The following is a 27,976-nucleotide window of genomic DNA, read 5'->3' on the forward strand; positions in this document are numbered from 1 at the left end:
AGGCCAGGTCAGACCCCTGAGGGACCCATTTAAGGTTACATGTGTAGATGCTTGGTTAGGGTACTGAGGACTAAGCTAAGAGGCTTCATGACTTAAGGGTCCATGAGGTGGGGGCACTGGCAAGGAGAATTTTGCCAGGCCAGGGTGAAGGTCACAGCATGTGTGACATTTCTGAGGCCTAGGAGGGGGGTTGGCTGCCTATTCTTGGCAAGAACGACAGCAGCAATGTGGACAATTAACAAAAAGATTTGTATTAGAACATTTACACTGAGGGAAGAAAGAGGTATTTGCATCATCAAATATGGAATGTTGAAGAAATAGTTAAAATAAATAAAGATTCCGAGTGCGGTTGGGGCTGGCTCAGGCTGGGACTCACAGAGGCCTCTGCACATCAGCTCCAGGCTGCAGGGGCCACCGCCTGGCCATACTGGCCTCCTCCCCGACACAGCACAGCTGTGCCTGGGACACAGAGAGTCTCTCAGGTGTTGGTGCAGCCAGCAAGCTCACTCCCCACTTTCCTCACTTATCTCTGTGACAATGTCTATCAGGCTCTGAAGCCCAAAGATATAGCCAGCATCCTGGCCCTCATGTACTACACTGTCCTCGCCATACAGCCTGCAAGTGGTGTGTGCAAAATCAATCATGCGCACGTCCACCGAGCTGGTGCCAACAGGCTTGTAGGCATAGGCACCAGCAGACTCATCAGCTGACTCCTCTGACAGGTCCTCCAAGTCCTCAGCATCCGAGTCCAGGGCCACCTCAGGCCGCTCCTTGCCATCATAGATGACCAGCAGGGAGCTTGAGTAGAAGCGGTAGGATTCTTGTCGCTCCAAGACAGCCTTGAGCTCTGTCAGCTTCCTAAGCACAGGGCCCAGAAGCTCCCGACGCAGGTACCTTCCATTGTGGAAGAACTGGAAAAGTGCCTCCTTGAAGCCCTGCACAGACAGCTTCCGTCCGTGGTACTTGTTCATGAACATGAGCTGCCCACTGCCTGCCTGGTACACCTGTGGGAGGAGAACAGCAGGTCAGGTGCTGACAGTCATCTCAGATCCTTTCACTTGTTAAGTACACCAATGACCCGAGACACTGTCCTTTCTAATCAGCACCCACTCAGGATGCAGCTCTCTGACCTGGTTCTATCACCAGCCCCCTGCTCAGTGTATGGCTTGGTGAAGGGGGCCTAACCCTCTTGCCTTTCTCCCCCTCCTGTCCACAACCTCTGGACTCAGCCAGCCAAGCTAGCCCCAGAGGGGATCATCCAGGCATTCATGCTTTCTTTTCTAACCTGAAAGTGGCAGATTCAGTCAAATCTGGAATCTTTTTTGGGGGTGCTACTCTGTGGCATGTGGAGTTCCCAGGCCAGGGATCAGATCCTAGCTACAGATGAAGCAACACCGATTCCTTCAACCCACTGTGCCAAGCCGGGGATCAAACCTGCATCCTGTGTTGCAGACAGGCTGCTAATCCCACTGCAGCACAGTGGGAACTCCTAGAATCTCTGACCAAAGGAGATTATGCTCAAGTTGGGGAGTGGCAGCTCCTGGATACCCTAGGCAACCCACGCCACGCACCAGCACTCCTCACCTGCATGCCACATACTCGGACACCAATGACCGCAGATGTGCTCTGCTGGCATTTGCGGATCTGGTTAGCTGCCTTCTCCTCTGAAGCATCGTCACCATGCTGGCGTGTACCCATCTTGAGGTCCAGGACACAAGGCACCTCATAACGGGAAGTCAAGTTCTCCAGTAAAATAAATTCTGAGTGGTTAAGGACAAAACTCCTCTAAAGAAAAGGTGCTTGCTCCAGAAGTTCCCACTGTGGCTCAGTGGTAACAAGCCTAACTAGTATCCATGAGGATGCAAGGATGCAGGTTTGATCCCTGGCCTCGATCAGTGGGTTAAGGATCCGGCACTGCTGTGAGCTGTGGTGTAGGTCGCAGATGCGGTTCAGATTCTGCGTTGTTGTAGTGTAGGCCGGCAACTGTAGCTCTGATTTGACCCCTAGCCTGGGAACTTCCATATGCAGCTGGTGCGCCAATAAAAAGAAAAAGAAAAAAAAAGAAGAAAAGGTGCTGCTCCATGGGGCCTTGGCACTCCCAGGGGACAATGCCTGCACACATTGTCCTAGGGACCCTGCTATCTCCCATGCAGGGGAGCAGCTCAGGGCTTGACTAGAAGGCTTTTAAAAGGTACCTTCAGTTCTTCTCAGGGAACTGAACTGAGAACAGTCTGAGAGACACACACACCATTTCCTGAACTCAGCAAATGTGGGACCATGGCTAAAAACTGTCCTAAATTACAAGTAAAACATTAAGTTCAGTAAATCCGTGTTAAAATGTGAACTAGAAATATCAGTATGAACTCATAACAAGTTTTCTCTTTAAAATAAATGTTACTTTCCAGTTGGGGGCACCGAAAAAATCTAGAAACAATGACCAAATATATGAGCTCTCTTGGAGCAGGAAATGGTGAACTGACCCAATGCAGGTTGAATATACCCTTGCACGCTAGGTACAAGTGGTTCTTATAAACATGTTTTTCTTTCCCCCCCCATTTTTGTCTGCCCCAAGGCATATGGAGTTCCCAGAGCAGGGATGAGACCTGAGCTGAAGTTGAGACCTAAGCTGCAACTGCAGCAACGCTGGATCCTTAACCCACTGTGCTGGTCCAGGGATCAAACCTGCAACCCAGCATTCCCAAGATGCTGCCAATCCCACTGTGCCACAGTGAAAACTCTGGTTCTTATATTTTTAAGAGGTCAAAAGTATATATAATACTTCATGACACATGAAAATTGAATGAAATTCAAATCTCAGTGACCATAAATAGCTTCACTGGAATACAGCCATGTTCACTCATTTACATTATCATCTATGGCTGCTTTCTTGCTACAATGGTAGAGCTGTGATGCAGTATATGGCCTGCAAAGCCTAAACATTTACTATCTGGCCCTTTACTGAAAAAGTGTGCAACCCCTGCCTTAGAGGAACGACTGAATTCACATCTGGAACAGAAAACGTATATGACCCTGTTCCATCTCTTCATACCAGAAAGTAAAACAGCCACCAGACTACTGAGATTGTGGCAAAATGACTCAGGAGCCTATTTTAAAATAGGCTCCCACTCACCAAACACGGGACAATTTAAGCATCAGTAAAGATAACTGCAATAGACTAAAACACTTCAAATGTGTTTAAATTTATGGGTTCATAATAATGCTGAAAAACTCACTAGTTACCTCTGAAGTATGTTAAGAAATGATCTCATTATCCCAAATATCTAGTAAATGAAGAAAAATAAACATTTAACCTGCCTTTCCTATATGAACTGTATCTTAGGATAAATATATAGTTGATGAGAGAAAGTTTCTTTACAGAAGGATTCCAGCTAATGAATGAAAAAGGAAGGACAAAATTAGAAATCACCTAATGAAAAAATGATCTAAGGCATTGATGATCCAAAAGATAAAGGCAACTAAATACTGTGCTTCCCCATGGACAGGTATAATACCATCTCAAGGATTCTTGCCCCACTTCCCCAAAACTGAACCTGAATCTGATCAAGCCTGTGGATCAAATGATCAACTTAATGGAAACAGAGGGGAAAGAGTAACATGTAAAAGACACCACAAGATGTAATCAGTAAAATCCAGACGGTGGGAAACTCCAGAAGACCTAGTTTCTTTGACAAGAAAATATCAAGAAGAAAAAAACAGAAAGGGTATATATATATATACATATATATTTTTTTGCTTTTGCTTTTTAGGGCCACACTGGCAGCACATGGAGGTTCCCAGGCTAGGGGTTGAATTGGAGGTAAAGCTGCCAGCCTATGCCACAGCCACAGCCACACCAACACCAAATCCGAGCCATGTCTGCCACCTACACCATAGCTCACGGCAATGCTGGATTCTTAACCACTGAGTGAGGCCAGGGATCGACCCCACAACCTCATGGTTACTAGTTGGATTCGTTTCCACTGTGCCACAATGAGAACTCCCAGAAAGGGTATTTTTTTTTGTCTTTTGCCTTTTTTGTTGTTGTTGTTGTTGTTGTTGCTATTTCTTGGGCCGCTCCCACGGCATATGGAGGTTCCCAGGCTAGGGGTCGAATCGGAGCTGTAGCCACCAGCCTACACCACAGCCACAGCAATGCAGGATCCGAGCCGTGTCTGCGACCTACACCACAGCTCACGGCAATGCTGGATCCTTAACCCACTGAGCAAGGGCAGGGACCGAACCCGCAACCTCATAGTTCCTAGTCGGATTCGTTAACCACTGCGCCACGACAGGAACTCCAGAAAGGGTATTTTAAAAGACTTAAACATCTCAACCAAATGCAATATGTGAATCTCATTTGGATCCCCATTCAAATAAATCGTCAATAAAAACATTTATGAGACAGTTAGGAAAACAGGGACCAAATTAGATATTTAATACTAAGGAATTACTGTCCACTTTGCAAGGAATAATAATGGTATTGATGTTTTAAAATATCTTTCTTTTAGAGATACATGCTGAGGCATATACAGATGAACTATCTGACACTTGCTTCAGAGAGAATTCAGCTGGAGGCTGCTGGGTAAACAGTCATGACAAGAGACTGACATGAGTGGGTTAACCAATTGCTGGACCTGAGTGACTGGTACTTAGAGATTCAATGCATTATTCTATCTGGAACATCCAGGTTCCCTGGCTCTTAAAAAAAGAAAGGACCCTGTGTTTTCTTCATGTGCCAGTCTGGTGACTCAGACTGAAAAGTCAGTCCTACCCCATTCCAGACCCTAGCGGTTAAGCACTATTAGGGGACTTGCGCAGGAGTCGGAAAACATGCACTAGCTTCTTATACTCTAAGCTAAAGCCCCCCAGTGCAAGTTGGTCTCTCCATGAGGTGCCCCTCGCCCCCAGGAACCCATCAAAGCCCCTTCCCCACCACCTGCACCCTGAGACCAGCCCTCAGCCTTTGCAGAAAGTGCTATTTGCCCATGGTTACTAAATAGGGTGCCCTGGCACAACCATGACTAAACAATCCAATTTCTTTCTCCAAGCTCCATGGGTCTCCTCACTTGCCCTCCCCTCTCCCAAAGGCAGAGACGCCCTGTGAACAAAGGATACTGTACTGGTTTCGATGTTTTGCATTCTCCTTCATTCTCTGTAACTGTTGCTGGTGACACTTCATGCTCCAAGGGTTGTAGTGTTTAAGCTGGGAACTTACATTCCCCTTTTTCTCTACACTGTAGTACAAGACTTCAGATTTCTTCAGCCACTCAAGTTCTTCTTCTAACTTATGGCTATAAAGAGACAAGGAGCTGAGAAATCAAGTCTTATCAAAATTCAGAGGCAAAGAGGTATGAAGGAGCTTTCTGGAGTGATAGAACTCTGATACCTTGATGTGGTGGTCATTTCAATGTACACATTAAACACTTCAAATGAATACGTTTTATTTTATGTAGCTTATACCTCAAGACAGGTTGATTAAAAAAAAAAAAAGTAAGCTTGCTGTTTTCCTACAGTAAGGGAAACTCAGGCTGCAAGAACACCCCGCACTCCCAAGGCAGTCTTCACTGCCCTCTTCTTCTAGACAGTACTACCCCTTGGCTTCTGGTATACTCAGGTTCCCTGACTCAGAATGCTGGAGATGGAGACAATCTGAACTGAAATTCCTTAAGTCAACCTACTTAGGTGCATTTTAAATATGTAATTTATATTTTTACAAGCTCTCCCAAGGTACAGCACTGGGAGGTCTCTGCTTAGGTGGATCCTCAGGATCTAGGGATACCCAACTGACCATTCTGTCTCCCACTATCAGTGAACAACCTGAGGCAAGGGGATGGCTCCTATCTGGGTCACTGCTACATCCCCAAGATGCAACACAGGGCCTGGCACAGGGCAGTTGCAGAAGGACTGACTGACTAAAATTCTTTAACTGCTGCCACTACAGTTGTTTCACCTGAAATGGCATGATCTAACTCTGAGTCAAAAAGAGAAGCTGAGGGAGTTTCTGTTGTGGCACAGGGGAAACAAATCCGACTAGTATCCATGATAATGTGGTTCAAGCCCTGGCCTCGCTCAGCAGGTTTAGGACCAGGCATTGCAGTGAGCTGTGGTGTAGGCCACAGATGCAGCTCAGATCCCAAGTTGCTGTGGCTGTGGCATAGGCTGGCAGATTTGAGTCCTAGTCTGGGAATTTCCATATGCTGCAGGTGCGGCCCTGAAAAAAAAAAAAGAGAGACAAGCTGAGCATGCCATATGGGAATCGGCCACTGAGTGACAAGGTACTTAGTAAGTCCATTGTGTGAGTCCTCAGCCCCAGGGACTGGGCTGTAAATGAGATCCCTCCCCTCCCAAAGTCCAGAGGTCTACACGTACCTCTTCATCTTCTCCTCTTTCCGGTGCTGCCGAACCCAGTCTTTGGGGGTCTTTTCTGTTTCTAAGACGTGATGTTTTTTGTTTGTCCACCTTAGGAGCTTACTCTTTGGTTCACAGTCTGAATTATCTACACTTTCCACAGCTCCTAGGTCCCCTTTTAATGGATATGCTATTAAGCACAAGTTCCTGTCTTTGTCTTCTTCAAAGCACACAGATACAACACCTGGAAGGAGGTGAGGAACAGAGAGGACTTTTAATTCCACAGGAATATTGGTTATAAATAACATGATTGTAACATTTGTTTTTTTCTTACCCTGTTCCTTAGTCTCTATGTTGCCAGAGGCCCAAACTCATCTGCAAGCCTAACAAATATCAAAACATCTAGAAAAGATGACACCATACAAGACAAGCGATTAGGGAGCAAACATGGCCAAGAGTCTTCCTCTCTGATGCACTCAACAAGGCAAGAGCCAAAGAATTACAAGACACATTTTTCCATCATTGAAAATGTTTATTAATTTATGTAATTCTTCTAATCCTGAGAAAGATGTAAAAACATTTGCTCTTTATATCTTGTGGGAATTTTTAATGCCCTAAACAGAAACTCCGACGGCCTTGAGGCTTGCTTTAAAGCAGAGCCTGAACACAGATTTGCCTGAGGAATAAGAAGCATCCAAGGGTAAGGGAAGACTGGGCAAGCAAAACAAAATAAAGGAGCAAACAAAACAAACCACACAGCACAAAAGAGACCCTAGCAAAGGCTTCTTGTAGTGCCCCCACATGGTGGGCACCCCCAAGCCTTTTGTCCTTCTCAAATATATTGTTTTATTGGTCTTTGCAGTCTCATGTAACAAAAGAACAAAATGAACACAAGGCAAATAGGGTTGGGCTGGGAGCACAGATGTGCAGCGGCCTTGAAAGCAGCTCTCCCCGAGTCTCTAGAACCTGCCATGTGTAATTAGACAGTCTTTGAGGAGGGGGCTGTCAGGTGGGACCGTTTCAGCAGGTGCCGACGAGTGCCTTACAAGCGACTGGCTGAACACCTTTCTTCCCAGGCCTCTCTGGCCTGGGATCACTCAATTTGCTCAGTCCTTGCTGCCCGCCCGCTCGCTTGCTGCAGGGGAATGCGTGCTCAAAGAGACGACACTTCTGAGGTGGTACCCGGCTCTGGGCGCAGAGGAGCGGGAGTGGGGAATTCAGGGGACCACAATTTCCTGTGGCCATGGGGAAAGAACCAGGGGAAAAATGGGGACAGGGGCGGCCAGCTAACAAGGGGCCTTTGGCTTTGTCCTGGAAAAAACAACAGAGAAGGACCAAGTGAGGGCCCCCAACTCCCCCACCCCCATCACAACACACATGCATGTTCAGAGTACAGAGAGAGGCACCCAGTACATTCTGTCTTCAACGAGAATGTTTCAACAGTCCCAGAAGAACCCAAGTTGTTCAAGAGTCTTTTGTATAACCAGGCAATGTAACTTTAAAATTAATTTCCTTAACGGAGTCTTCCTTTATTTACACAGGATCCCCCCTCCCCAAGAAAGACCGCACCATGCTGGTGGTTGTGGATGTCCCTCTCCAAAATGTACTATAAAAAGGAAGAACGAGTCACCATATGTGAATCAAAGGGATTGCTGTAATATAGTAGTTTTGGGGACATTCCGTAATAGCAAAGGGCTTCAGCTAATCAGCACAAGCCTCCCACTCCTGCATTCCATCTGACTCAACCCTGCTTCCAGCCTACCTAATCACCAAGGCTTCTGGTTTCCTGGAGGACAAAAAGCAGGCAGCAAGTATTCCGGGTAAAATCCTCCCAAAGTCTTCCCCGGCTGTTCCCTCATGGGGGACTATGGGTTACCTTGATCAAGAGACACCTGAGCATAAAACACAACTACACTTCCACCAAAAATAAACTCAAAACAAATCCACAAAACAAAGCAATTTCAAGCTTACCAGGGCTTGAAAACTGAGGGTGTGAGGTGGTGGACGAGGGCCAAGAGGAGGAGGAGGGAAAACACAGAGTGAGTGGGAGGGGTGAGGGCTCCGAGGATGGCTGCCCGGCTGCCCGGGGCCTTTCTTGGCGGAGATGCCTTGCATGTCATCGCCAGGCGCTGGCAACCCCTATGGCAGCTGGGGGCTCACCTTTGTATTGGGGAGTGAATTTGCGCATCTCGGCTGGGAGGGTCTCGTAGAACTGGTGCTCCCTCGGGACCAGGGGCTTGCACAGGGTCGTCTCATTGAAGCGGAGCACGCATGAGTGCCCCCCAACCTGGTGGACAAAGGGCTCCAGCAGGATGCCCTTGGCACGGGGCTCCACGTCCATGGCCCTGAAGGCTGGGCTCATCCTCCAGGTGCAGGCGGCAGAGAGAAGGGGTGGTGGCGGGGTCCAGTGGCCAATGCGTCCTCGGTCTGTCCTCTGTCCCTGCTTCTGTCTGGCCTCAACTCCTTAGTTGTGTGGGGCAGGACACTCTGCTGGAAGCAAATAGAGACAAGGGAGTTGGAAGCGACCTGGGAAACGCCTTGGAGGCACTAGTCCTCCTCCTCCTCCAGCAGAAAGACAAAAACAGCCTAAGCTCACACGCGGTCACGCCCACACCGGCCCCGCCTCCACCCGCAGAAACAAACAGCCAGTGGTGGGGTGGGGCAGGGCGGGTCTGGATGCTGAATGCAGACAGGCAGGGACTGGCTCTTCGGACCCCTAAACAGTCCCAATCACTCCACCTGGCCTTAGGCGTTACCTAGAAACTAACATTATTGTTATCGGCTTCACAACAAGGTATTATCACAATTTCAAACCTAATATTAGGATTAAATCTTACCACTTTCAGATAAAAATTCCCAGTAATTGATGCCCAGGTCTCTCCATTTTATATAAATATATGTTAATAGACTTAATTTTTTTATTTTTTAAAATTATTATTATCTTTTGTCTTTTTGCCATTTCTTCGGCCGCTCCCGCGGCATATGGAGGTTCCCAGGCTAGGGGTTGAATCGGAGCTGTAGCCGCTGGCCTATGCCAGAGCCACAGCAACGTGGGATCCAAGCCACGTCTGCAACCTACACCACAGCTCACAGCAACGCCGGATCGTTAACCCACTGAGCAAGGTCAGGGATCGAACCCGCAACCTCATGGTTCCTAGTCAGATTCGTTAACCACTGCGCCACGACGGGAACCCCAGACTTTATTTTTTTAGAGCAGTTTTAGGTTCACAGCAAAACTGAGAAAATACAGATTTCCCATAAAATCATCTTCTCCACACATGCATAGCCTCCTCCATTAACAATATCCTCTGTCAGAGTGGTACACTTGTTATATATCATGATGAATCTATACTCATATAGCATCATAGTTTACATTAGGGTTCACTCCTGGTCATTAATTTTGTTTTTATAAAATGACCTGAAAGGGAAAACCTGCTTATGCACCATCTAGTCAGATTTATTCCCCCAGGGTGTCCATGCACACTGCCCTGCTCAAGGCCAAAGACAAGCCCTATTAACCTTATTTAGCAGTGGGGATTGGGCCTAGCTTTAATGATTAACGTTTGTATCTAAAAACAACCAATCAAGGCTGGCTAACTCCTTTTAAAAAGATACATAGTGTTCTAGGTCACCACTAGACCATTTTTTCAGTTCTATCCCAATCTCCAAAAGCTAGGACACACCTTTAAACCAAAGTTGCACTCTTGGGGCACTCAGGGTCTCATCCACTGAGGCCCAGGGCCTTAGACCTCACCTCAAACCCCTAAGCACACTGGATCTCAGCAAAGCATACCTCTATGCGTCTATGAATCATTTCAAGGTATGTCAAGCTGTTCTGTTCTCTGTCTATAATTTAGTACAGACTACACATTCACTACTAGCACTACTAAAAGGGCTTGGGTTACAGTTTAGTATCGGTTCAGGTTCTTACTGAGCATTCTGATTCCCATTACTCCCAACTGAGACGGTGGTGGTGGTGAGAAAGGACTGGCTGGAGATGTGTCCACTGGTCTCTAAGATGGGTGAAGTGCCTAGTCTGTGCTGGGCTCACTACAGGAACTTAATTCATTTGCCCTCAGGATACTTTCTATGAGGCAGGCACTACTCTCTCTGTAGGAAAACAATGAAGCTCATTCTGAGAGCTAAGGAACCTTATCCAGGGCTAGGGACAATAAACCATAGTTCCCAAATGGAATTTCAAACTACTGGATATCCCCACATGGCTGCCTCTGGAGCCCAGGGTCTCTGGCACATCTGCCTTGGTATAGCACTCAAATGTACATGACACATTTAGCTTGTCCTGTGACAGTGCTTTCGCTGTATATTTATATTTTCTATTTATAAAACAGCCTCTTTTTAAAAGTTTAGTCTCTTTCTTTCAGAAATAACTGATGGTGGGCCCCCACTGGACTCGAAGATTAGGAATAAATAAGCTTTTGTACATGCAAGGGGCAGAAAACCAAAGGCTCTGATTTCTCATCTGGCACTACCTTCTCATCAAAGAAGCCCTTGGGAGGTTATGTGCTGAGAAGAGTCCCAAGACACAAAACAGGCAATCAGCTCGAAGGATGAGTGAGTACCTTCCAGCCACTCCAGAAGGTGGAGCTCTGAGATGCTAGGCCATGCAGGCCCTTTAGGTTTATATAAACATCCATTCACACAAGTTTTTCATTAGTGAAAAAGACCTCTTGAGCAAGAGCAACACCAAAAGAGAGCTACTAACTGCTGATAGGACTACGAGTACCTAAGCAAGAACCAGGTACCACTGTTATTAAACTGTGAAAGCAGACTCTCCTTGTAGGCCAGGCTTTAGAAACATAATTCAAATGTTTCATAAACATGTAAAACTGGGAGTTCCCATTGTGGTACAGCGGAAATGAATCCGACTAGGACCATGAGGTTTCGGGTTCAATCCCTGGCCTCGCTCAGTGGGTTAAAGCATCTGGTGATGCTGTGAGCTGTGGTGTAGGTCGCAGATGCAGCCTGGATTCTATGTTGCTACGGCTGTGGTGTAGGCTGGTGGCCGTAGCTCCAATTCAACCCCTAGCCTGGGAATTTTCATATGCCGCAGGTATGGCCCTAAAAAGCAAAATAAACAAACAAAAAAAAACATGCAAAACTGCTTTTATTACCAGAGCAATGCTAACACCAATGGAGATCCTTTTCCAACTCTGTTCAAGATTCCTTAAATGTATTCAATTAAGTAGAAAAAAAAAATTCTCTCTCCAGTTCTCTCTCATACCCATTCCTCACCTCTAGTGAAAAATCCAAAAGAAAAACTGGTTCTTCATGCCACCTCTCTAGAGTATGTATGGTTCATGGGTGTGGCTGGAGGCTGAAAGGGCCAGTAAGGGTCTCCATCTCCTTCTCCCAGGTCTCCTTTGTATTCATTAGCTGCTGGGTATAACGTGGCACCTTGCCACCCTCCCCCAAGCACCAATCTCTGGCAGTCCACGGAACATTGCTCCCCAGAGAGGAATCTTAGCTAGAGAGACAAAGAAAAAAAATGCCCTTTCTCGCCTGTGCCAAGTCTCATGAGAGAGGAAACTCCTAAATGTGAGGCAGAATTAGGGAGAAAAGTGATTACCCTGTAGTGAGGTGGAGCCAGATTCTGGTCCCAGTTCTGCCATTTAATTGGTTGGAGGAACACGCCAAGTCCCTGGCTCCATCTGGGTTCTAGTTTTCTGGTCTATAAAATGGAGAGGAGAAACCTGGGGTAGATCTCTACTCTGGATGGTATAATCAAATCAGTAAGTGGTAACCAGCAGTTTGTTTTAATCAAATAGGAAAAAACATTAAAAACCGCTGCACTGCACATAATATGTTAAATCCTGTTTTGTGATTTTAAAATTTCAATTATATTCAACCTTTCAACATGAACATAAATATGGCTTCACTATACTTTTTTTCTCACATCTAGGGCTGCAGACAAGGGAAACAAAACTTTTGTTCTAGGGTCCCTTAGAGGCCCTATCCCTGTGGGAAAATGAAGTATCAATTTTTCAAGGATTACACAACAGATCAGGTTCTTCTCTAGCAGCCTCAGCCTCCTCAGAGGAAAGAAAAATGCCCAAAGCATGTGTTCCATTTCACTGCTACTCTATCTCTGTTCCACAAATGGTCTGAGCAACTGGCTCTCTTAAAGGTTTTTAAACATCTGACGTCTAAGACCTAGTTTCCCAGATTATTAATTTCTGAGAGGTCCATGTGAGGTATGGACCCTGAACCTACGGAGAAAGGAAATAACCATAAAATACTGGCTTCAGATTTAGCATCTATTTTAGTTTCACACATTGCCTCACATTTGTCATTGAAACTATCAACAGGTAGGGAACACAGAACATGATTCAATCTAGCCTAGGACATAGATTTTCCCCCACAGCCCATCTCTTCAAATTTATCCTTAATTAGTTTAAGGATCTGCTAGTAACAATGCCTTAACAGTCTGAACTTTTAAAATGCTGCAAATAAAACAACTATGACTCATGAAAACCCCTGGGTCCTTAGCTCACACATCTAGAATTTAGTTAATGAGGCTATAAACAAGATCTGCTGAGGCCACTTACTCTACCTCTAGAAAAGCCCCAGGGTTGGGCAATCACCGGAGATGGTGTGAAGCACACTAGTGTGATGGTGTAAAAACAATCTTCACCACCTGCACCTCCTCTTCATGAGCTCCAGAGCCACTGCCCACATCTGCGCACCTCTATACACAACCCATAACTATATCTATCACCAGGGTCAGTCACTGGAATTCTCAAACATCACTGGTAGGAATGCAAAAAAGTATAGCCATCTTGGAAAACAGTTTGGTAGTCTCTTATTAAGGTAAACATATACTTATTATATGACCCAGCAATCCTATTCATAGGCATTTATCTAAGAGAAATGAAAATGAATGTCCACATAAAGACTAGTATAAGAATGTTCACAGTAGCACTATTCACAATAGCCAAAAGGTCGTAAAAAACCAAATGTCCACTAAATGGATGAATGAATAAACAAACTGTGGTTTATCCATATTATTGAATATATGCAACAACAAAAAGATTAATCACAAAAGTATTATGTTAACTGAAAAAAGCCTGTGTACTGTATACTATATGATTCCATTTATATGACATTCCAAAAAAAGCAAAACTGTAATAGCAGAGGAGTTCCCATTGTGGCTTACTGGATAACGAACCCAACTAGTATCCATGAGAACTCGGGTTCGATCCCTGGCCTTGCTGAGTGGGTTAAGGATATGGTGTTGCCATGAGCTGTGGTGTAGGTTGCAGACTCAGCTCCCATCCCACATTGTTGTGGCCGTGGTATAGGCTGGCAGCTGCAGCTTTGATTCCACCCCTAGTCTGGGAACTTGCATATGCTTCAGGTGCAGCCCCAAAGACCAAAAAAAAAAAAAAAAAAAAAAAAAAGGCAAAACCAAAAAACCATAATAACAGAAAGTAGATACGCAGTTGTTGCCAGGAGGCAGAGATAGGGGAATAGGACTGATTGCAAAGAGGCCCAAGAGAACTTTCAGGGGTAATGAAAATGTTCTATGCTGTGACTGGAACAGTGAATATGTGACTACATAAATGGGTCAAAACATCAAACTGTAGACTTAAAACCAATGAATCGTATTGTATATAAATTATATATCAATGAAGGAATTGGATTTTTCCTTATATATTTTTTAATTTACAAAATTTTCATACTAAGCAATACTATTTTAATAATCAGAAAAGACTGCAATTAAAAGACCATATTAGCTGTTAAATAGTTTCTACATGCAAAGGCACTGGCTGAAATTTACCTTCCTATCCAATCTTTTTGTTTTGTTTTTTAGGGCAGCACCCATGGCACATGGAGGTTCCCAGTTTTGGGGTCCAATCGGAGCTACAGCTGCCGGCCTACACCACAGCAAAGCAGGATCTGAGCCTCGTCAGCAACCTACACCACAGCTCACAGCAACGCCAGATCCTCAACCCACTGAGTGAGGCGACCTCATGGTTCCCAGTCAGATTCACTTCCGCTGCACCACAACAGGAACTCCATACGTTCCCATCCATTCTAACTGGGCGCATTTGCTTTCATTGAGCATCTTGAGTCACTCATGCCTAGCAAGATAAGCCTGGGTTGCGATCTTGGCCAAAAAAAGTGCTTCCTCCTTCCTGTGAAGATACTCCCTGATGGTAGAGACTTTCAGGGACAGCCACATTTTCCCTCATAAATCCATGACACCCACTGCTAATCCTAAAGCCATCTGTTCATTTTGAAAGTCTTTTTTTTTTTTTTGGCTGAGCCTGCAGCATATAGAAGTTTCTGTGCCAGGGATCAAACCTGTGACACTATAGTGACAACACTAGATCCTTAACCTGCTGCACCACAAGAGAACTCCTTGAAAGCCTAATTTTTATTGGGATCTATTTTTTATGGCTAAACCTGAGGCATATGGAAATTCTCAGGCCAGGGAATTGAACCCAGTAGCAATGCTGGATCCCTTAACCCACTGCACAGGGCCAGGAATTGAACCTGCACCTCTGCAACAACTGTAGCTGCTGTAGTGATATATATATATATATATTTTTTTTTGGGGGGGGTCTTTATAGGGCTGCATCCACGGCATATGGAGGTTCCCAGTCTCGGAATCCAATTGGAGTTACAGCTGCTGGCCTACACCACAGCCACAGCAATGCCAGATCCCAGCCACATCTACCACCTACACCTCAGCTCATGGCAACACTGGATCTTTAATCCACTGAGCGAGGCCAAGGATCAAACCTGTGGCCTCTTGGTTACTAGTCAAATTTGTTTCCGCTGAGACAACGGGAACTCCCTGTCCTATTTATTGTGTTTCCTCCACCTTGCCCCTAAGAGAAACAAAGTTCATAGTCAAAGATTTTTGATTGCTCTGTTTAATCTGCTGAATCTCAGAGTCCAGAGGCATGCCAGCACAGAGTAAGTTCTCCATAGGATATGCTTAAAATCACTACTGCATCATGAATACCTGCTACACAAAGATCAACAGAAAACTCAAAAGGCACCTGCAGCTTTTTTTCCAGTTACTGCTGTGCCAGGCACCATGAGCAGCAAAGTCTCCCCTGATACCCTCTGCATGGGAACAAACAAAAGTGCAGAAGTTTTTGGAGATGGTGGAGCTTCAGATCAGCCTGAAGAACTATGACCCTCAAAAGGACAAACTCTTCTCAGGCACAGTCAGGCTTAACTGCCTGCGCCTAGTTCTCCATGTATGTTCCAGAAGACCAGCAGCACTGTGATGAGGCCAAGGCTGTGGATATCCTGCACATGGACATCGAGGCGCTGAAGAAACTCAACAAGAATAAGAAACTGGTCAAGAAGCTGGCCAAGAAGTATGATGTCTTTTTGGATTCAGACTCTCTAATAAAGCAGATCCAACGAATCCTGGGCCCAGTCCTGAATAAGCCTAGCAAGTTCCCTTCTTTGCTGACCCACAATGAGAATGTGTGGCCGAAGTTGATTAAGTCCATGATCAAGTTCCAGGTGAAGAAGATGCTGTGTCTGCCAGTGGCTGCTGGCCACATGAAGATGACAGATGATGAGCCTGTGTACAACATCCATTTAGCTGTCGACTTGCTGGTGTCATTGCTGAAGAAAAATTGGCAGAACATCTGGGCTTTTTATATTAAGAGCACCATGGGCAAGCCCCAGTGCCTGTACTAAGGCTCAGCTTAATAAACCATCTGCCACCATTAAAAAAAAAAAAAGCACCTGCAATTACCCAAACCTGAACTAGCCACACAGGAGTACAATCATTAAAAAGAGGCACGCCACACACTTTACAGAATTCATTCTGAGCATTTATAATCTTCTACCTTATTAAGTCTGCATTAACTGGGGAGCATAAATGAAGGACCCTGCACCTGAACACTCACCTGGGACCTGCTGGTGCGGAAACATTTCATAGAAAAAAAGCCTCTTAATGTAATGACAACAAACCTTTTGGAAAATTCTCTATTAAGATCCTATCATAGTTCAAAACAAATATACTAATTAGCATTCAAAAATTCTGTATTAGGAGTTCCCGTCATGGTACAGTGGAAGTGAATCCGACTAGCAACCATGAGGTTACAGGTTCAATCTCTGGCCTCACTCAGCAGGTTAATGATTAGCATTGCCATGAGCTATGGCGTAGGTTGTAGACGCAGCTTGGATCTGGCGTTGGCTGTGGCTGTGGCTGGCAGCAACAGCTCCAATTGGACCCCTAGCCTGGGAACCTCCATTAGCCATGAGAGCGGCTCTAAAAAGAAAAAAAAAAAAAATTCTGTATTAGTATTGGGCTCACATCCCAAAGACCCAGAGTTTCAGGCTTTTATCACTGAAAGGTAATTATTTCCATCTTTATAACACTGCTGTCACAGAACAAAGCAGGCAATATGCTGCCCAGAAATGCAGGGAAAAAAGTATTGTAGTATTGATTTTTGAAATACATAACTTTTTCAATCCAAACATTCACTGTCTTACCTAATTGTTTTTTCTTCTTCTTCTTTTTTTTTTTTTTAACCAAGCCTACAGCATGTGGAAATTCCCAGGCCAGGGGCCTAGTAATTCTCATAATTGTAAATTCTTTTTTTTTTCCAGCTGCATCTGCAGCATATGCAAGTTCCAGGGCCAGGGATCTAATTCGAGCCACAGCTGCAATTTATAGACAGATCCTTAACCCACTGCTCGGGGCCAGGGATTGAACCCATGCCACTGCAAAGAAAAAAATGGATCCTCAACCTGCTGTGCCACAGCAGAAACTCCCATAATTGTAAATTCTTTTGTTTAAAGGTGATACTTATAATCATATGTTTATATAAATGAACTATATATATTTATACTACATTACATAAGCTTCAGACACCACAAAAGTTGGATCTTCCCAGACTTACTGGTAAAACTGTTACTACCCTCTCTTCAGTTTTCTTTCTTTTTTTTTTTTGCTTTTTAGTGCCAAGCCCACCACATATGGAAGTTCCCAGGCTAGGGGTCTAATTGGAGCTGTAGCTGCCGGCCTACACCACAGCCACAACAATTCGGGATCCAAGCTGTGTCTGCGACCTACGCCACAACTCACGGCAACGTCAGATCCTTAACTCACTGAGCAAGGCCAGGGATTGAACCCGCAACCTCATGCTTCTAGCCGGATTTGTTAACCACTGAGCCACGACAGGAACTCCTAATGCCTTTTCTTGAAGGTTTTAAATTCATCCACACACAAACAAAAACACAGATCCAACTCACACTGCATGCTCAGAACTGCTCTCCAACTGAATAGTTGGAGACCCTGGGAGACCAACTATATATAAACAAGTAAGGACAATAACCCCAGTCCTATCCCTGAAGTATGTATAAGATGCTGAAAGGAGGAAGTAACCAACTCAACCTTCAGTGATAATGGGATACAATGCCAGATACAAGAGTTACTATTTACTGAGCACTTAATTTGTTCTATAGCTCCTTAACTCCTATAACTCCTTCTGGAGCAGCTACCAGGATCACTTCCCCCACAGATGGGTGGACCATATCACCTAGGCCTCATCATGGAAAACAAAAGGCACTTAGAGATGAAAGACTCACTGCTAACAAGGCTGAAAGAGTCACCCCATGCCATAACAGGTGATGGCTCCACCAAAGAAAGCAGCAGGTCCAGAGAGACAAGACAAAGCATTGTACTGACTTGACACAAATGCCTGGGGTTCAGTATCAGGTGTTCATTTTCCCTCTCATTAACATTTTTTTCTAGTTTTAACAAAAGAGAAACTACCAGTTTAAGTGGAACTGTTTCCAGTGCAGATCCTTCTACCAATGCTAAGGAACAATAAAACAGTAGATTCTGTTTCAAAAATCTGGACAAGTTTTTTCATAAGGGAAATAGCAGCCTCTCAGAGGCGTATCTGTAGAACTATCAGCATGATCACACTGCCCCATCTCTTTGCTTGTCAGACCAGATTTCCGGAATGAAAAGATAGAGGGCTCCAAGACAGTGAGGGGGACAGGGAGAAGGAACTTTCAGCCAATCTAGAAATATGTTCACCAATTACACTACTTGAAATACAGAGTTTTAGCAGTTTTGAAAAGCTTTTTCTAGGAGTTCTCTTGTGGCACAGTGATTTAAGGATCTGGCCTAGTCACTGCAGCAGCTTGGGTCACTGCTGTGGCACAGGTTTGACCACTGGCCCAGGAATTTCTGCATGCCACAAGCACAGCCAAAACAAAAAACAAAAAATAAGTTTTTTCCAGATAAAACTGTGGCATCACTCCTTCAAGAAAATCTAAATTATTCATTTGGATTCTAAGGTGACACATTTCCTCTTTATCAGAATATCACATTTATTTATAAATACATTAAATGTAGTCCACACACATATGAAGAATTACCAGTCCTCCTTAAAAGCCTGTTACCTCTCTTCAAGGGCAAGTCTTCATCTCTATAGTCTCCTCCTCCATGATGCAGACTACAACTCCCACCACCTTGTAGGAAACATACACAAAAGGAACATACAGAAATGACCCCTGAAGACCATGGTTAAAATTGCTAAGGTCTATCTATTTAGGACTTTCCTACCTTGAGTCACGGTTCTCTCATATGTCAATAGGTAACAGACCATTAGCTTCAGGCAAGATTACATGCTGCCTGCCTGTGGTTGATGTTTACCCCTGCTCATTTCTCAATCAGTTCCCAAACCAGATGACACATGAACTCATCTGAAACAGTGCCAAAAATGATTCAGTCCTCAGGGGTGGCCACAGAACCCATGCAGCCCCAACCCACCCAGGCCAGCACAATGAGAAACCAACCTGTGCCCTGCAATGCACCAGATCCTGTGCCCAGAAAGCACAATTTCCTCTGGGTCCTCACAACACCTCACTCAGGTAAATATTCCCCTCATGGGTCTGCAAAGCATCCCAGGCTCGCAGCACCAATATGGCAGCTTTTAGCCCAACTACTCTAAGTACAGTCAGCATTCCTCCATGACCAGCCAGGTAAAGAATGAGATACAGGAGGGAGAAAATTCCTGACACTATACAGGTCACAGAACTATGTCCTAACCATAACCCTTCACCAGTCATCCTCCATGAGTCCTGAGATTTCTTTCCAAAATAAGGCACAGCAAAACACAAAAAATTTCTTTGGGAAAATCAAGTCCAAATGTACCTACAGTTCTGAAGCAGATCCACTGACCCCTTTGAAACAAAACAAAAAACCCTGAGAAAGACTGGAGGAAATATCCATAAACAACAACAAAGAATGAACCCAAGGTGCACCTTAGCATGATGTGGGGCATAGTCGGGGCCAAGAAACTCTTGCTGATTAAGTCAAAGTCTTCAGCCTCCAATCTCCCACTCAGAAAATGGCAAAATGGTAAAGCACTAGAGCCTTCCTGATCACAAGGTAACTACCTTCGGATTATAGCATCACAAGTGACACTAGGACAAGCTGGGCGGCACTGACTTGCTTCCTCTCTCCATCCCCAGGGTGTAACAAAGTGCAAGGTGTCCTTTAAAACATGCCAGGGTGAGAAGACTTATAGGAAGACTGATGGGCCAGTGGGGAGGAGGGCTATATTGGGGATGAGGGATACAGAACTTCTTTGGAGATGAATTACATGGTATGTGAACTATAGCTCAATAAAGGTGTTATTAAAAACAACACAGGCGTTCCCGTCATGGCGCAGTGGAAACAACTCTGACTAGGAACCATGAGGTTATCGGTTTGATCCCTGGCCTCACTCAGTGGGTTAAGGATCCGGCATCGCTGTGAGCTGTGGTGTAGGCTGCAGATATGGCTTGGATCTGATGTTGCTGTGGCTGTGGTATAGGCCAACAGCTGTAGCTCCAATTGGACCCCTAGCCTGGGAACCTCCATGTGCCATAGGTACGGCCCTAAAAAGAAAAAAGAAAAAACAAAAAACCATCGGCACAGTAAAAGGGGTGTACTGCAGAGGTCAAAACCAGCTTGAGATAAAGGTTCCAACAAGAACATCTCTAACACTGAGAGGTAAGGATGAATATTCAAGAGGCAAGCACCTCCAAACATGGCTATAGGATGGCAAAGATGCACAGAGGCAGAGTTTTCTGGTGGTCTAGCGGCTAAAGTATCTGGTATTGTCACTGCTGTAGTGCGGGTTCGATCCCTGGCCTAGGAAATTCCACATGCCACAGGTCCAGTCAACAATAAAAACATAAGAGAACTACAAGAAGCTCAACTTTCAAGTACATCTCTGTAAGCTTATACACTTGAATTTTATCAAAAAAATTCTTCTAGGAGTTCCTGTTGTGGCACAGCGGAAACGAATCCAACTAGGAACCATGAGGTTGTGGGTTTGATCCCTGGCCTCGCTCAATGGGTTAAGGATCTGGCATTGTCATGAGCTGTGGTGTACATTGCAGATGCGGCTTGGATCTGGCGTTGCTGTGGCTGTAGCCAGCAGGTACAGCTCCGATTTGACCCCTAGCCTGGGAACCTCCATATGCTGCAGGTACGGCCCTAAAAAGGACAAAAGCCAAACAAAACAATATAAAACAAAAAAAAAAACTCTAAAATTTTCTCCCTTACAACCCATATGAAGAATAGTATAGAAGGTCCTTAAAAAACTAAATATAGAACTACTATATGGTCCAGCAATCACATTCATGGGCATATATCCAGAGAAAATCCTAATTTGAAAAGATACATGCATCCCAATGTTCAGTGCAGCACTATTTACAATAGCCAACACATGGAAACAACCTAAATGTCCACTGACAGAGGAACAGATAAAGAAGATGTGGTGCATATATACAAAAAAAGAATGAAATAATGCCATCTGGAGCAACATGGATGGACCTAAAGATTCTCATACTAAGACAGAGAAAGACAAATATCATATCACTTATATGTGGAATCTAATTTTTAAAAATGATACAAATGAACTTACTTACAAAACAGAAAAAGACTCACAGATTTTGAAATCAAACTTACCAAAGGAAAAACATGCAGAGGAGAGGTAAATTAGTAGTTGGGGATTAACACATATACTACTAAATATAAAATAGGTAACTAACATGGAACTACTGCATAGCCAGAAAATTCTGCTCAACATTCTGTAAACTCTACGTGGGAAAGGAATCTGAAAAAGAATGGATATATGTATATGTACAACTGATTCACTTTGCTGTATTTCTGAAACTAACACAGCACTGTAAAAATCAACTATTATTCAATAATTTTTTTAAAAAAGATATACTTAAATAAATTAAATAAAATATCTCTGACAAACTGGGGCCTGCCTTATATTTAGGTATTAATGGTGTTTTACCTACTCTCAGTGCCTGTCTTCATCTGTAAACCAGGGATGGTAGTTTTATGGAGGTGCCATGAGGTGGGAACAAGATTAAAAATCTAGCCTACTGCCTGGCTTACATGCAAATCACTTCTCAAATGTGTGCTGTCCTTTGTCCCAGCTCCTACAAAAAGGCCAATGGAAGATGGAGGTCAGAAGGTAGACTTGACAGTATAAGAGGATAAGAGTGTATTACGTTTGCATTTGTGTAAAGGGGATGAAGAAAGGGGGCTTCCATGACAGGTACAGGAATGGAGTGCCAAGGGATATTCTGTTTAGCTCTTAAAGAAGAGATTTTTAAATTGGTTACAAGTGTGATAAAATGACCATTATTAGTTTGGGGTCTCTTCATCCTGCAGATTTTCTTCAATGCATTTTTCTATTCTTTACACAAAAAGGATCAGGCTATTTGTGTTGTTTTGCCTTTTTTCCCCCAATATAATCAGCTTTATTTTTCTCACCTACCTTTTAAAAAATAGTGATAGAATGCACACAATGTAAAATTTACAATTTTAACTATTTTATCTTTTTTCTTTTTTGGTTGTACCTGTGACATATGGAAGGTCTCAAGCCAGGGATGGAATCGAACTGGAGCTGTGACCTATCTTTAACCCACCGTGCAGGGCTGCAGATCAAATTGCGCCTCTAGAGACAAGCCAGATCAATAACCCACTGCATCACAGCAGGAACTCTGCATTTTATTTATTTATTTATTTATTTTTGTCTTTCTTGCCATTTCTAGGGCCGCTCCCACAGCATATGGAGGTTCCCAGGCTAGGGGTCTCATCGGATCTGTAGCCGCCGGCCTACGCCAGAGCCACAGCAACACAAGATCCGAGCCGTGTCTGCGACCTACACCACAGCTCACAGCAACGCCGGATTCTTACCCCACTGAGCAAGGCCAGGGATCAAATCCGCAACCTCATGGTTCCTAGTCGGATTCATTAGCCACTGCGCCACGACGGGAACTCCAGGAACTCTGCATTTTAATTATTTTGGGGTGTACAGTTCTGTGGCATTAAGTACATTCAGAATGTTATGCAATAATTGCCACTATCAATCTCCAGAACTTTTTCATAATCTCAAAATGAAACCCTATACACATTAATGACTTCCCACTCTCCCTACCCCCAAGACCCTGGTAACTACCATTCAACTTTCTGGCTCTATAAATGAGTAGTCTAGTTTCTCATCTAAGTAAAATTATTCAGTATTTGTCCTGTGTTTTGCCATTCCCCACCCCCAAATTATACGTCTTAGACATCTTTCCACTTCTGTCTATATATGATTCCTTTTAAAAAGCTGCAGGAGTTCCCATTGTGGCTCAGTGGAAGCGAATCTAACATCCAAGAGGACACAGGTTCGATCCCTGGCCTTGCTCAGTGGGTTAAAGATCCAGCGTTGCTGTGAGCTGTAGTATAGGTTCCAGACATGGATCAGATCCCACACTACTGTGGCTGTGGTGTAGGCCAGCAGCTGCAGCTCTGATTCAATCCCTAGCCTGGGAACCTCCATATGCTGCGAGTGTGGCCCTAAAAAGACAAAAAAAAAAAAAAAAATTTAACCAGGCAGAAACAAGGAAAAACCTGGTTTCAGAGAGGACCAGCAGAGGTCACTACTGCAGTGACATGGGTACAGGGATAGTGGAGCAGGAACCAGCATTTACTAGGACCCTTCTCTGTCTGCAAAGGAAGAGATACAATTCCTATAAATATTAGAAACACATATTTTTGTAAAAGGGAGTTCATTCAAGAGAAGAAAAATGTTTAAACTTTTAAAGAAAAACTGTGAATGCCTTAGAGCTCTATCAAGCTTCTCTGTTTCATTATCATACCATAGAAATGTTTCTGGTAACTTTTAAAAAAGTTACAAAGCTTATGAATTTAATATTTGGTTATTTGAAGATTAAAGATTAAAAATTAAAGATGAAAGAGGAGATGGCAACACTGCCCTCACAGTTCCTGGGAGTTTTCTGGAGAAAGATGACATCAGGAATACCTTCCCTGGCTCTCCCAAACAGAGCAGCAAACCCTGGAAGGCAATCAGGATGCACGACCAAGCTGACCTCTCCAACATCTCCCCGCCTGGGCTTCCTTCTCTTGAGTCTCTCCACCTTCATCCCCAGGGCAAGAGTGTGGGAAAAAGTCCTGAAAGTCCTCTTATTCTGGGGCCACTAAGACATCAGGACTACTGTCTCCAGGCACCTGTCTTACCTGGAATGACCTTTTTAATATCACCTCCCCGATTCAACGGCACAGTTGGCAGGGTACAAGGTCTCCCGTCTTCTTCACTGCACCCACAGGGACTGCCACCCTGTCCAGTCCACTCAGGAGATTAAGGACGGAGGGGGTAAGATACAGAAGCAGGACTTGGTAATGTCAAGGTGTAGCACACTGCCCTTCACCCCGGACAGGGCAACTGACCCCCTGGAGAATGTGAGATAACTGTGGGCCTCTCTCCTGAAAATGTACCCTCACCGAACTCTGCATACAATTTGTGGAGCTGGCAACCATGGACCCTATCTTCAGAATCCTTGATATTGTATTAGAGAGGTGAGTCAGATACTAAGCTTTCACAAGTCAGAACGAGGATGCGGAAACAACTGAGAAGATAGTGAGTTGAGCTGCAGACACTTAAATATAAGGGATGGTCAAGCAATCAAGAAGAAATATACAACAGATCATTGGAAGCAGTGGGAATAAAGCTTGAGTGAACCTGAAACAAAATTTGGGAACTACTTACAAAGGGAAGACAGAAGGTACCCCAAGAGTAATGTGCAAAGAAAAGAGAGCACTGGGTCAAGGCCTCCATAACTGTGAACAGCCTGTGAGCAAGTTCAGTTTGAGACAAGGAGGTCTGTAAGGGGACAAGGGGCAAAACATCGACACCCTCTTGGAGGACAAGAATCTCCTCCCCGTTCCACATGGAAAATCAGGACCACACAACCCAGAGGCAGGAGTTTTGCACTGTGTAGCCCTACAGGTCCCTGAGAGCCCTCAGAGTTCATGGTTTGGGGCTCATTTTTGAATAAGCCTTGGCAGTTCTGTTATAACTTCCTCACTGCAAAGAAATACAGGTGTGGGAGTTCCCGTCGTGGTGCAGTGGTTGACGAATCCGACTAGGAACCATGAGGTTGCGGGTTCGGTCCCTGCCCTTGCTCAGTGGGTTAACGATCCGGCGTTGCCGTGAGCTGTGGTGTAGGTTGCAGACGCGGCTCGGATCCCGCGTTGCTGTGGCTCTGGCGTAGGCCGGTGGCTACAGCTTCTATTCAACCCCTAGCCTGGGAACCTCCATATGCCGTGGGAGCGGCCCAAGAAATAGCAACAACAACAACAACAATAACAACAACAAAAGACAAAAAAAAAAAAAAGAAAAGAAATACAGGTGTGACCCCTTCAGACCTAGCAACCAGAGTCAAAAGGTCTCAAGCTCAGGGTGTGATCAGCAAAACCCAACATAGGGGAACCCTTATAGGATAAATGAAAGCTGCTTCAACAGATAAATTACAAAACAGGGTGAGCATATATAAACTTGAGACAAAAAAGATATTGTAATCAAATGCAATGTGACTTTATTTGGATCCCAACTGAACAAACTGACTATTAAAAAAATAAGACAATCAGGGACATCAGACTATGACTGAGTATGTTAAAAAAAAATTAAGGTATTGTAATTGTTTTTTAGTCAGAATAATGGTGTTGTAGAAACCGTGGGTAGTTCCTTACCTTAGAAGTACACAATGAGAGACATGGATCAAATACATTTTGTGTATGCGCTTCCTAAAAACTTCAGCCTTTTTTTTTAAAAGGGGAAGGGAGGAAGGCAGACTGTAAATGAAACAAGATTGGCTAGGAGCTGGTAACTGTAGAAGCTGGTGATGGATGGATGGATGGATGGATGGATGGATGGCTGACAGACCCAAACCAACTATACATCATCATCTTAGGAGTCTCTTAGAAGACATTTTTCTTCAAATTTCTAGGTAAAGGCTAAACTCAATTTTTGGGAAAAAGGACCCTACCTTGCTACCAGAATATATTGTAAAACACTAGTGCTACTTGTTACTTTCTTTTTTTTTTTGGTCTTTTTAGGGCCATACCCACAGTATATGGAGGTTCCCAAGCTAGGGGTCTAATTAGAGCTGTAGCTGCCGGCCACAGCAATTTAGGATCCGAGCCTCAACTGTGACCTACACCACAGCTCAAAGTCAACATTGCATCCTTAAACTACTGAGTAAGGCCAGGGATCGAACCCACATCTTCATGGATACTAGTTGGGTTGGTTACCATTGAGCCACAACAAGAACTCCTACTTGGTTACTTTTATTACTTAGCATGCAAACAGGCAAAAACAGAATTTATTAAAAAAAAAAAAAGCTTTAAAAATGTAATTGCATGAAAGCAACCATCTCCTATACAAAAATGTGTTCTATTTGTTTAAGGTGATTATCCCACTAGGCAAAATAACTTCACTTAAGAGAAAAGTTCTTCCCAGTGCATCCTCTTTATGAGCCAAACAATGGACAATTTTCACCTCAACAAGCTGGCCTCAGGGAGGCTCAGTCTCATCCCTGTTGCCTAGATACCAGTGACATCTCCCATGCTTAGAGAAGGCTCTGGCACCCCTTGCACCCCTCTGCAAGGAAGACTGGCTAAGGTTCATCGGTCAGCAGTGGTGCTTTGCTCACACATTCCACTGCTCAGACAGATATGGGGCTGGTTTACCACGCACTTGTCTGTCACCTGTGAAACCTTGAAGCAAATAGAAATCTATTATGTCTGCTAAACTGGTCTTTAAATTATATCAACTCTAGTCCTGGTTTTCATTCACCTGATTTCTAACAATTCCTGTTAATTCCACTCTAAAGTCACAAAGCAGGTAAACCAACTAGAGCAACAGTTAACCCTTCAACTGACTTTTTTCCTCCAGAAAAAGTTACTAAGCAATCAACTGGCCTATATGTCAATCCGATAAAAGTACTTATTTTGCTCAGTTTTAATTCTGGTGGTGGTTAAAGTTAAAACAATAATAACCCCACCCTGAAACTTCTCTTTAAATACTTAACACCTGGTTGCAGAATGCAATTACACAAACTCCACTGCAGCGACCTTTGTAAATAAGCATCTTAGTTCACTTAAAATGTTACCCTGCTAAAAATGCAAATACAGCAAATACTTTAAATACCAGAATTCATCAAAATTACTGTAATCATGGTGCTTTATACAAAATATCATAAAACTGGTGATCTGCAACATTTTTGTTACCACTTTTCAAAAGTTTTAGTACTTTTCCTTAAAACTATTCTTTCAGATGATTTTATCTTATTCTTGCTCCGTGCACATTTTGCTACCAAAATGTTTTATTCCAAGCAGTGTTTAGTTCTATTTCCTCTGGTATTTAAGAGCACTAGATTTTACTGGTTTCTACATTTTCCTTCCACAACATTTGGACTAATTTTCCTGCAATTTAGCTCTAATACATGAAACTGAATAAAAGCCCAAAATGAAACAAATCATTGGGATGCAAGATAAAAAGCAGTCTGTAATCCAATGTGAAAGAAATGAAAGCTCCACCCATAGCGAAGCTTATCTCTATAAAGACGACGTCCTCGGATCCATTTTAGGACTTTGGGGGATAAGAAGGTTAGGTGTGCAGATTTCCCCACGAGACACCCACTGACAAATCGAACAGGCATTCAACACCCAAAATGGCTGCACTTCTGCCGGCTGCAGGTAACCGTACCTGAGGTACTGAGCTGACTTCTATGCCAAAGACTCAAGGAGGCTCCCCTCAATAACCCGGGAAGTCGTGGACACCAAAGTCCTGGGGAGGCACTGTAATGATCCAGATCTTGCCCTCCAGCAAAGGCTGCAGACTTCAATGACCGGGAGAGATCCTGCACCTCCCAAATATCTGGGAGACCCCCCCACCAATGACCAGGGATGAATCTGCCCTTCAAAACCAGGGGAGATATTCTCTCTCCAGTAACGTGAAGAAATAATGCCTCACTCAAATGACCCAGGGAAATTGGTCCCAAAAGGACCCTGAGATCTCTCGCCCCCCCAAATCATGTAAGAACCCCTCTCAAAAAAGCCGAGGACACCCCTAACGACCAACGACCTCGCTTCCCAACGGCCCAGAGAAAACCCCCTCCAAAACCCCCCGGGGCGGCAGAGCCACAGGCCCGGCAAAGCGGGCGTTACCTGCCGCCTCAGCCCGGTCCAGCGGCGCTTCCGTCCTATTGTTTCTCTCCCACCAAGATGGCTGCCGTCGCGCCGAGCCCCGCCCCCCGGGCC

The 27,976-nt window shown here is 44.4% G+C and overlaps 1 protein-coding gene and 1 pseudogene across 2 annotated transcripts; one reads left to right on the forward strand and one right to left on the reverse strand.

Annotated features, from left to right (window-relative positions):
* Positions 1–230: 230 nt before the first annotated feature.
* On the reverse strand, positions 231–27,969 carry IP6K2 (inositol hexakisphosphate kinase 2). Of its 2 annotated transcripts, none has more exons than XM_047773719.1 (6): positions 27,884–27,969; positions 8,509–8,838; positions 6,370–6,592; positions 5,116–5,291; positions 1,585–1,760; positions 231–1,004 (listed from the first exon to the last, which is right to left on the reverse strand). In XM_047773719.1, the coding sequence occupies exons 2-6, from the start codon at positions 8,708–8,710 to the stop codon at positions 504–506; spliced, it is 1,278 nt and encodes a 425-aa protein (XP_047629675.1). In that variant the 5' UTR covers positions 8,711–8,838; positions 27,884–27,969; the 3' UTR covers positions 231–503. The 2 variants fall into 2 exon arrangements, with proteins under 2 accessions (XP_047629675.1, XP_047629685.1); XM_047773729.1 differs by having other exon boundaries at positions 8,509–8,835; positions 27,884–27,964.
* LOC125110519 (60S ribosomal protein L10a-like) lies at positions 15,279–16,035 on the forward strand (annotated as a pseudogene).
* Positions 27,970–27,976: the final 7 nt, after the last annotated feature.

This window comes from Phacochoerus africanus, chromosome 1 (assembly GCF_016906955.1).
Source record: "Phacochoerus africanus isolate WHEZ1 chromosome 1, ROS_Pafr_v1, whole genome shotgun sequence".
Classification (NCBI taxonomy): Eukaryota; Metazoa; Chordata; class Mammalia; order Artiodactyla; family Suidae; genus Phacochoerus; species Phacochoerus africanus.